The 11,587-nt window shown below is 38.7% G+C and overlaps 1 protein-coding gene across 33 annotated transcripts in view; it reads right to left on the bottom strand.

The window, feature by feature from the left end:
* The window catches only part of para (sodium voltage-gated channel paralytic), a 68,712-nt gene that overhangs the window by 5,392 nt on the left and 51,733 nt on the right, over positions 1-11,587 (bottom strand). For 25 of the 33 annotated variants that reach the window (XM_017144164.3, XM_017144148.3, XM_044396218.2 and 22 more), the window contains 5 exons: positions 9,346-9,468; positions 7,459-7,581; positions 6,247-6,441; positions 5,409-5,654; positions 2,931-3,201 (listed from right to left, as the gene is read on the bottom strand). In XM_017144164.3, coding sequence (XP_016999653.2) covers positions 2,931-3,201; positions 5,409-5,654; positions 6,247-6,441; positions 7,459-7,581; positions 9,346-9,468 — 958 coding nt within the window. The remainder of the gene's footprint in view (positions 1-2,930; positions 3,202-5,408; positions 5,655-6,246; positions 6,442-7,458; positions 7,582-9,345; positions 9,469-11,587) is intronic. The other 8 variants (XM_017144168.3, XM_017144153.3, XM_017144151.3 and 5 more) reach the window with 1 other exon arrangement.

The raw sequence follows: 11,587 nt of genomic DNA on the forward strand, positions 1-11,587 counted from the left end.
TAATCTCCATCGTAGATTGGACCAAAACCATTAAGAAGATTCAGGCTATTGCTACGGTAAATCCATCGATTTGATTGCTTTTGATTTTGGCACATTGATTTTGGAAAGTCATCAGAGATTTTCAGAGATTTTGGGCCTGATTGTGGGCGGAACCCTCCGGCATGGGCACTAAACGCACTATCAACGGGGCTCGGAACGGAATGGGTCCTTGGGCTGGGTTGTATTTGGGTTGGATTGCCGTTGGGTCCGGTCCGATCCAGTTCAACGGCCTTGCAGGATCCGCACGCTAAGACGGTCCGCATGGCCGTTGTCCTGGCTGGGGCCCCGCCCTCAGAGCTCCTGGCTCTGGAACGCTCGGGGATCCCTTTTGTGTGAGATCGGGATCCCCGGGTCTTGGGATATCGGTCTGGATACCATATGCAGTAGCTAACAGAGTTATGCAACCGACAATCGCACAGAGTGGAGTGCTTGTGGAATGCCCATTGACACCTAACTCTGATTGAATCTTGTGTGATTGAGTTTATTTTGAGTGTGATATTAACTTTCATTTTCTTCATTTCGTTTTTATACTTTGTTATGCGTTCTTTTTTTGTGCAAGCCATTTAACGTGTTCAAGAGTGTATAGTAGTGTGTGTGTGTGTGTGTAGCGATTGCTTTTCTTTATTGATTTTTTATTGTTATTCATGTTATTTTGTTATTTAAAGAATTTGCATTTACAAAAGCTCAGTCGTCGTTCTCTTTTCTTTATTTTATTTTTTTTTTGTTTTTTTCTGTGGATTGTTTTCGTTTGCCTTAAGCGTGTATTAATATATTCGTCTATGAGGATATCACTTTGCGTCTGTCGCAACATCGAAGCCAAATAAGGAAGCATACTTTAGAGCGTTCGAAAAAAATTGAAAGCATTTAAGTATCGGTATTTTGGTTTTTTTAGTTCTTGGAAAGTGCGCTTGAGAACAAGTTAAGGGGCGCGTGAATCTCTGGCGAGTAGTAAACATATATATAGATACGTATGCGATAAAGGAAGCGTAAGCAACAGTTAAGTTTCGCAGCTCTTAAATAGTAAAGGTTTACTTGAAGCTTCTCGCGCACAAACTATGGCTATTTCAAAAGTGAAACGAAAAACTTGTACATGTAGGGGAAAAAACTCAATACGATCGGTTTGTTTGGGTTCCGTTTTTTCTCTTTTTTCTTGAGGGGGTTATCTTGGTTACTGGTTTTGGTTCGGTTCTGGCTTGGAGTTGGATAGAGGTTGCGGTTGGGGTTTGGTTAGGGTTGGGTTTTGGGGTTTCAAGGGGGCTTTCGCTAGACAAAATATTTTTTTGGGCGCATTTCGAATTGGGGTAACACCGTCGACAGCAACAGAACGGGGAAAGCATCCTTTTCAAGGCACTCGGCACTAAAAAGGAGGCTCTCTGTTGCATTGGTCAATGTAGTAAAGCATATTTTAAGCCATCTTTTGTATAGTTTATCGTGCTCGTTTCTGGTTGTAGCCAAAAGCCAATTCCAACTCGATTTTTCGGAATATAATTCCACATTTGGTGGAGTGGTGGGAAATGTCTCGCCTTAGCTCTTCCATTTGTTCGTTCTTTTTTTCTTTGTGCTTACGTATGCGCAATTTTGTCGGTCTTATGTTTTAAATTGTAGTTTAAGATTAAATGAAATAGAAAACGGAAAATGGAAAAGAAAATATTCGGGCCCAGGCTGGGCCCATATAAATATGTTTTTGCGACAAACTTCAATTGAAATCTGCCAATTGTTGGTATTAACATTTTTTAACATTGACAACGAAAAATATATCAAGTTAATGGTCAAGTACAAGTATTTGGAATTTAACGCCAGCTACAAACGACAACACTTACTTGGAAAATACAATCAAATCAACACCAATATTGCAACGAATTACGTTTACTTTTCAACTTAGGCTAAAATAAAAATTCAACATCGACTAACTTATTTTACATACAAATTTGGCAATAACAACAACAACAATTTAAATATTTATCACATTAATTGATCGATTGCGCATTTGCAATTTTAGCTGCGATTCTGTATGGCAAAAAAGCAAAATGATTGTAGACTTGTATAACAGTTTTAAAACATTATATGATTTCATTTTATATAAGCTTTCGATCAAATAACCGTCTATGTTTGAATAGTTTAACATCAATATGTTACTGATTAGAAAGAGTACAGCATTTACGAAAGCATTGGACCTTAGTTGTAAAGTACTTGAAAGGGATTTAGCTTGTATAACAGTTTTATGGATTTATTTAGAGAAATTGACGGTTATATTGGCAAGAATTTAAACAGGTTCTTGAAAAGCAATTGGAATCTTCAGCTAACTATGCAAATGGCAAGCGTGTCAGAAGCGAAAACAAAAACATAATTTGGAATACGTTAAGCACAACAACATTGAGCTGCTCATGTAGTGATTGTGATGCCGGGAGTCATAAATATAACAGTATAGTATAACAGTCGGTATCACATCGCAGCATGAGCACTCGCGATACAACAGTTTTAGTACACAACAAATCGATTGGGAGGGGGATTATTACATTGCTTGTTTCTTTTGCTTTTGCTGGGAAAGGGGGATTGGACTTCAATACGAATCAACATCGAACAATGGAATTACGCATTACCCATACGACAGCAAATTAGCAACAATTATTGGAAAGGTCAATACGTAAAGAGAGAGGAGCGTACTGTTGCAGAGGCAGACAGGTTTTTACATCAAGTTTATGCATACAGGTAGAGAGAGTGGGGAGAGAGGGGAGTTTACGACTCGAGGATCAGAGTACTGATCCTGAATTCAAAAAGTTTTTGATTTATAGAGCTCGGGATCGATTTGCATACTTTGGCTATTGGGTTTTGGCGGTCGGGTTGTGGTTGGTTTGGGGTTAATTTGGAAATTGATTTTCGGTTTTACTTACCTAAGATGGATAAAATGACAACTACTACATCAAATAAATTCCATGGCTCAATAAAATAGTGATATCGTAAAGCGAATATTTTTAATAGACATTCGGAACTGAAAATAACTACGAATATCGCATTGAGATAGTCTAGGACCGCGTTGTACGTGTCCGACGCATCGTAACGATCGAGGGTCATGGTGAACATGTTCAGACCAATGAATAACATAATGATTATATCGAATTTCTTATCGGTTACTATTTCAAAGACTATTGCTTGTGGTCGCCACTGGAATGGTAAAAGAAGTCAACCAAAGATCAACACGGAAACGGTAAAAAAAGATGGGAAATAATACGAATACGGAAAGGTAAGAACATAAAACGTAATCAATCGTTGGACACCGACAAAACACATTGGAGAGAAGAGAGAAAAGGAATAGAAGAGTTTTGTATAAGTACATCTGGTTAAATACGTCGCATTTTCTTATTAGTTAGTTATATATAGGATAAGAGTTTTCATTTTCAGCTCGGTTGATCGCTTTATGTGTATTATTATTGAGTTACTTTCAGTTTGTTTTATAGGGGGTTTATCGGTTTCGGTTTCGGTTTCTTAGCTTTGCTTTGTTCTCGATTTGAGGTTGGTTCTTTCTTGTCAGTATTACATAACGTTTGTAGATCTGTGCCAATTGCAAACTTTTTTCCATGATGTGATGTTTTGTGGAGCGTCGTTCCCGTTCCCGTTCCCGTTTCCGCGCACCTGCAGACGTACAGAGTAGGCGTATAACAGTGAAACAGTTGGGTAACATAGTTAGACAGTGACTCAGTGTGCTAGAAACATTCATTCATTGCATCGGTTAAGGTTAAATGGTTAACGGTTAACAGTTAACGGTTAAGTTAAGGCTAGAGCACACTACACGGTTCTTTGGCGGCATACCACGAGACAGAGACGGATACATTTACAGAGCTAGGAATAGAGAGAGAGAGATCAGTTTGAAAACGTGCAGTCAGTCCGTCTCTTTTCTCTGTCAGCATGCTAGACACTAGCCGTTGCCTCACACTTCTAATTTCTTGTAGCTCGGTTTGGATTTTGCTATCGATTTTGTATTACTTTTAGTTTTCGATTATCGGTTATCGTTCTGTGACTATCACTAAACATGCCCATAGTAGAGTAGAGATTAAAGAGAGACGTGCCAAGATGTATGCTATGTACACATCCAGATTAAGAGTAGTAGTAGTAGTTGTACGAGAGTAGTAAAGAAACATGCATTGGTTGCCATATCTAAGTTAGGAGTGTTGCGAGTGGGGTATCATAGATAGGTATATACATATATAGATAGATTGTAGTTTTGCTTTGCTTTTGGAATTTTAAATTTGATAGAACGAACGTCCAGCTGATAAATGGCAGACATAAAAATGTTTAAGTACAGACGAACCAAACGGACACAATACTTAAATACAGCTAGTGGAAATTAAGTATTAGAGTAGAAAAGAAAACGGTATGTTGCGAGCATATCGTCGTCGCACTCGCACTCGCAGTCGCACGCAGGAGTCGCTCAATGGCAACAGTGGCGTTGTCTCTCTCTCGCACCACGGCAGCCATTCCAGAGACTCGACTTGGTGCGCTGCCTTCATCTTCTTGTTCTTTTCGTTTTCGTAATGTTTCTCTTGTTGTTTTCTCTTGTTTCAAAGATCCATCAATTAACTTGACAAAATATTGCTAGAGAACAGGGCCTTTCACATACATACATACGCGCGTACGTAGATATGTGTTTGGTACATAAATATACTCAGCGGATTGCAAGGGTTTTGTCGACGTTCTAGTCCGTATAACAGTTTGCTACTGGTTGATTTTATACTTTGGATATTTGTGAAATCGTCAGTTTTCAGTAATCGAGGTCAAAGGGCCATCATTGTAAAACAGTACGGGTTTTTTAAATCGGTTTTGGATTTTCATTTAAGTTTGACGGTCTCGTATAACAGTCCGATTCAGTAGCACAGTTCGGTGTTTCTTTAATACAAGTTAACATAGAAAAAAGTTTATCATATATACAAAATGTTATATATACAATACAGATACGATTGGCACAGATTACGCGATCAAAAGCTTGTTTCTCTTATTGTCTTTATTTTCAGTTTTTAAGTTTATATGTTTCAGTCATATTTCTTGTTGATTATTAGATCGTTTTTTAGATTTTGGTTGTGGGGCATCAAATGAATTGAAAACGGCTGAGAACGGAAAGTTCGAGAACTTGGCAAGTTTTTTACTTGGATAAATTTGCACTATTTCTAGTGCGTACTAGAAGCTTTGATGTCCCCTCTTAAGAAATTTTCGTTTTAATTTATATTTGTTATTGGTAATTTTTTTTTCTTTTTTCTTTTGTTATATTTGTTAAAGATTATTGTGGTTTGATTTTTGTTTCAGTTTATTTATTGATTATAGGTTTTTGTTTGTTTTAATTATGTTATTTTTTTTTTTGTATTTTGTTGTTGTCTTACCCTTGGTCTTGGAATGGCTTTTAATGGTTTTTTAGAGCCCATCTTTTTCATAGCATTATAGTACTTTTTCTGATCTTCTGTCATGAACATTTCTAATGATCCACCTGCTTTTTTCTTTTGCTCATTAAAATTATCAATGATAACACCAATGAACAGATTGAGTGTGAAAAATGATCCAAATATGATGAAGAATACGAAATATAAATACATGTAGATGTTCGTTTCACGAATTGGTTGCTTGTCCACCTGTTATCGATTGTTTGGCCGGTTCGATATCGATCGATAGCAGCAGGAATCGTTGTTGAATTTTGTATTTTGCGGGAAAATTTGGTAGTATGGCATCATTGGTTTCAGTTTCAGTTTCGGGTTTCATTTCGTTTAGATTTTTATTTGGTGAATGGATCATTTTTAGTGTTGCTCGTGTTGTTGTTGTGGAGTGGGTGTAGCCAGAGTTTGTTTTTGGAGTGGTGTGACCGTATTTGTTGTTGTTTGTAGTTTTTTTTTTAGTGTTGAGTGTTGTTGTAGTTTGTAGTTGTAGATTTGTTGATCATATATAAAAAAGAGAAAAAGTTATAGATAAAATTGGTTGATTAATAAAAAGTATCATAGACTGGACTTAGGTATAGATTATAGACATTTTCTATACATTTACAGTATGTATGGTTTAACGAACTATTCGTTTGCAACATAGCTTTGTCATAGCGGCTTTCTGCTCTATTTTGCGTGTTTAATTATTGATTTTTACTTGTTTTCGTGGTTGGCAAAGCGCATTGGCAAACATAAATGCAGTCTGATGTGGGTGTTTGGAGTGATACGGATTGTAAGGGTTGTACATTACCTCTCGTGAATCGATAGCATCGTTCATTATTTGTATCCAGCCTTTGAAGGTGGCCACTTGGAAAAGGCACAGATACGCGTTACCTACATGATCGAAATTCATTGCTGAATTCACCCACGTGTAGTTCTCGCTCTCGCAGGCATTGCGATTTGGTATGATCTCGTGGCTGAGCTTCGTGCCGTTCATGTCCTCGCACTGTTGGTTATCGATCGTGGTATCGTGGTTATCGGTTCGGTGGTTCGGTCATCGGTGGTTGGCGTCGATGGGTTTGGTTTTGTTTATCGAGTTGATTTCGGAAAAATGTATTTCAGTTATGCGGGATTTCACATACAGATAGATATTGTAATAGATATATAGACTATTATATGGACGGGGCAGATTACATAAGGAAACAGCTATACAAATATGCTAACTAAGTTGTAACAGTGTCAGTGGTTCTGTGGGTGTATTAGTGTTAGAGCAGCTAATTAGCTTGGCTTCTTGACTATACGATATTTTAAAAAGCTCGGCTTGATTTGAATTGAATAAGTTGATATTTGATTATATTTAAATAGTTTGGATAGTTAATGTTCTGCTCTTTTTCAATTTCCGGTGCGAAAGGCAAAGTACAGACTAAGGCTATTGTTACTAAGGAGTGTTCTAGGAAACGGTTTTAGTGCAGCAACTTTCGCAAGGTCGCATACTCGTATAGTTATATAACGTTCGATAAGCATGCCCAAGCTGAATCGGACTCTGCATCTGATTCTGATTCTGATTTGCTTTTCGATTGATTTAGACTTCGATTCTGATTTTGGTTCTTGCTCAGGACTTGCATTTGAATGGATTCTGATTTTATGTACAGTCCACAAGGGTTTGTCACTTTTATTTGGACAAATCCTTGGCTCGTTACTTCTGAACCTAACGTTTTGAATCGTGTTTGAAACTCAACTATTTACGAAAAATAGATGCAAAGATACGCATTTCTTTCAAGATTGATTTGATATTTCGACTGATTTGATCATTGCTAATTATGGAATGCTGCTCGGAATTGAATTTTTGTCAATTTTGGCCTTTTGGCGGCGAAACGAGCACAAGGTTGTGACTTGCATTCATTTAACCCCCGATCTTTGGCCTGTTTGATTATGTTTCGGTTTTGGTTTTGGTTTTAGTTTTTGGGTTTGGCTTGGTTTCTGGTTTTGGTTCTGGTTTTAGATTGAAACATTTGGCACGTACCTTAAAATATTTTCCAGCAAAAAGCTGTACACCCATTATGGCAAAAATTAGCCAAAATATTAGACACACCAATAGCACATTGAAGATGGACGGTATAGCTTGTACCAGCGCATTAACGACGACCTGAATTTGGTTTGGTTTTTTTTGTGTAGTCGTTCATTTCAGATTTCGTGGATTGATTGATTGATTGAATCGATCGTTAACCGATTGGGTCGTCGTTGGCAACGTCGATGATGATTGGGAGTTGAGTTATCGATGGATTGGTTGGTTGGTTGGTTGTTGTAGTTGTTGGGATACATTATGGGTGTATGGGTGATGCGAGGCAAGGCGAGGCGAGGGCGGGGGAGAGGGGATAGAATATAATACAATAAATGCAGAGAGTTATTTAGTCAGTTGGGAATATATATATATAAATATAGTTATCGGTATACACTAGATCAAGTTAGTATCAGACTTATCGATAGATGTGGATGTACAAATGTGTGGTCTTGCGTGTACATTTATGTTTGTTTTGTAAATGAGTGTGATTGCGGTATAGATGGCTAATAAGTTACTTTATTTATAGAGCTGAATGAGTTTGGGCTTAATGAGATGAAAGCGTGTGTGTGTGCAAATGGAGATTTTCTCGCTGTTGTCTAACACTACTCGCAAGCAGCGTGCGTTACTCAACACTGAGCCAAGCCAAAGCAGCAGTTCACTTTACAACACTACATGAATAACGGTTAAGTACAACAGGCAACAGCATAACGGTTCATTGGCGAACAAGCAAGCACATGACCAAATTGAAGTAGTTAATTATATAAATACAGCGAATTTAGCTAAGAGTTAACTTAAACTAGAAACTAAGTACGTGACTCCGATTGGAGTGCGAACTAGATGAGATGGGTTAAATACGAGTAGAATCAAAAGTGGTGTAGGTACGTAAGACGATGATAATTCTAGATTTTAAAGTTCGTTTCGGTTTCTACAGTACTGGGCAGGCAAATAGACTCGACCGATTGTCGTTGATTAAGATTAAAGCTGGTTAAGCGAATTTCTTAGTTGGTTATGTTCGGATATTCCAATAATTCTAAGAGTGAGCCGAGCGGACGATCAATAGAAGATGTGGATAGTAGGACAAAAATAGACAGAGAGAGAGAGAGAGAGAGAGCGAGCGAGCGAGAGCGAAAAAGAGAGCGAGCAAGACGCAACTTGTGTGAGAGAGAAGGCAAGGCAAAACAGTTCTCTAATTAATTATAACGATACGGATAAATATAAGAGTAACGATTAACGATAGCTAAGATTAACTCTAGTACTTGGAGTGTGGTTTTGTGTTCGGCTGATCGATGAGAGAGAGATTTGAGTAAGTAGTTGGGTAAGTAGCATCTAATCAGTCAATAAATTACGGCTTATGGTTTATGTTTTATGTTTTACAGATTACGGATTACGTATTACGGATTACGGATGCAACAAATCAAATCAACTGCTGCACTTGGGCAGATAGATAATCATGGTGATGAGTCCATCAATCCAAATGGTTAACTGTAAAGCTACGTTTCAATTTCTCTAGATACACAGTTCGGATCAGTTGCTGTTAGTTTGAATGAATGGCTGGTGTAAACGTGGTAAGACGGCGTTAAAGAGTTGCCAATATTAGTTATGATGAGATTCGGCGATTTCGATTTTAGCTGGATTGATATACGATTTACGATATGCATATACTGATACTGATATTGATACTGATATTGGTACTGATACTGATACTGATATTGATATTGATACTGATTGATGAAGTTGTTTGTTTGTTTGTTGGTATTTTGTTGTGGTAATTGGTTTCGATTTGATTTGATTTGATTTTGGTATTGGTTTGGTATAGGGTTGTTACGAGTATGTATGGAAAGTACGTACCCTCATGCCCTGCATACGGGACATGGCACGTAGTGGTCTCAGTGCTCTTAACGTTCGCATAGTCTTGAAGGCTTGAATACCACCAGCTCCAACAAGTGAAGCAACGAAGTTGATAAGCGATACCTAGTTTCGATATAGTTCGAATAGTGCCAAGTTTAACATATTTAGTTGCATACAAAAGAGTTCTTTGTAAATAAAGCAAAAGTGTTTTTCCTTCTTTATCGGTGTGAATGGTTTTTTCTTTAGTTTTTTGTTCTTTGTTCGGTTTGGTATCAGGTTTTTGGTTTTTGGTTTTTGGTTTTCAGTTTTTAGTTTTTGGTTCTGTCTGTCTAACAAAAAGAAGCTTTAAAGAGTTCAATCCGCGCCGTTGTTGTTTTAGATTTTTAGATGTTTTAGATTGCAGCTGCTGCTCGACAAAAAAAGTGGGCATGGCAATGGGGCGGGGCGGGGCGTGGCAGGGGCCCTATGGGTTCGAAGAACTTACTTGCATATTACCAATGCGCTGTTCTGGTCCTGACTTAGACAAAACATGTTCTTAAACAATAGCCTAGTGTAGTACGATAGTTGATACATTATATAGTTGGTACAAGTATATATAGATAGATATAGGTCTTCTGGCAAATACATAGATGGTAACACTTATAGACGTAGACACATACACACAAAACAGGTTAACACATATGCATATAAAGTACGTATATGTAGATTACTGTGGGTTCGTTTTGGTTTTTGGATTGGTTCGATGTGTATTGGAAGTAGTTTCGGTTCAATCCAAGGCTGGGGATACGATTTCTGATCCGGGTGAGAGAGAGAGAGAGAGAGAAAGAGAGACGAGAGTTGTGTGTGTGTGTGGGGTTTTTTGTTCGAGACGAATACGGAGTACTGAAGTCGGGGGAGGGTCCTATTCGGTAGTAAGGCGCCTTTTCGGGGTAGGACGAAGCCTCCACACAGATAGATGATCTAAACTAGCTCTGACTAATTCGATAGTTTCCTACAACGATCATTAGCACCACCAGCCGCACCGCACTCCACAATGGACGAATTCGGCATGCATACGCCGTGGACAAAAAGAGACGAGAGATTGGATGGAATGTTCCACGATTCGATCGATTCTTCTAATATTTACAGACCTCAGACTTTATGACATGGGACACGAATGGTGGTCGGGGCGTATGCAGGGACCTCGATGGGTCCATTGTGCAGTCGTGCGACCTCATCACTAGGTTCTCATTGAAAATGGCTTTCGGCTTTTGGCTTTTGGTTTTTCTGTCTTGATCTGTCTCTATGTTGACACATTTTTGCTCAAACTTTGCTGCCGGACTCGATTGGGTATTGTGGATCCTCCGCCCAGTTTCAACTGGACTGGATATTAGTGGGAGGCGAAAGTGGGGGGTTTAGCCCCCGGATAAGACCAAGCGACATCAGTTGGTGTGAGACGGGACGCGACTGGAGCGTCGTTTGTTGTAAGTAAAACACTGCCACCACTGCGTATGAGCGATTTGTCGAATGCTCGACTTCTGGTTGTTCTGATTGTACTGATTAGTTGAGTGGTTGAATATACAGTATATATACATATACGAGTAAACGATATCGATATCTATACACTAACGACTCAAGGTCGCGAAGTCTTTCGGGTATCATACTGTTTTACTTCTTGTTTGTACAATTCAGTGCAGTTGTGGCCCTGTTTGCTTAGTTCGATTGCATCGATTATGGGGATATACATTTGGTATGTACACACCGCCTATAGTTATAGGCAGATGGATATAGTTTGGTGCCGCTAAGTTGGGGGGTCGTGGCGAGGGAGAGGGGTCCAGTTCATATCCGGTTCATATTCGTTGTGTTCGTGTGGACGTGGCTTTGGAGATGGGATATCTAGGACTATCTGTCTAGGACAACCAAAACGATCTAGGGGTTCGGACTGGGGGTTCAGGGGGCTAGGCTATGGCTATAGTAATTGAACCAAACTACTTATACACAGGTTATAATACGCCTTTAGTCGTAGAACAGCTACGTCAGCTGACCAATGGTGTTGCATGTTTTGTTCTTAGCTCTAATTAACGATAGAGGAAATACGTACGAGTATAGGGTATATAGTACAATTTTAAAGCTATGACTGACCTATGTATGTCTCGATCAATGGTCCTAAATTACTTGACTATAACTATATCCGTATGATTACGCTAATGTAGTATTGAGTACGCAACTAAGCTGAAGCACGCGACGGCAGCAATGAGTTACA

The sequence above is a fragment of the Drosophila takahashii genome, chromosome X, assembly GCF_030179915.1.
Source record: "Drosophila takahashii strain IR98-3 E-12201 chromosome X, DtakHiC1v2, whole genome shotgun sequence".
Lineage (NCBI taxonomy): Eukaryota > Metazoa > Arthropoda > Insecta > Diptera > Drosophilidae > Drosophila > Drosophila takahashii.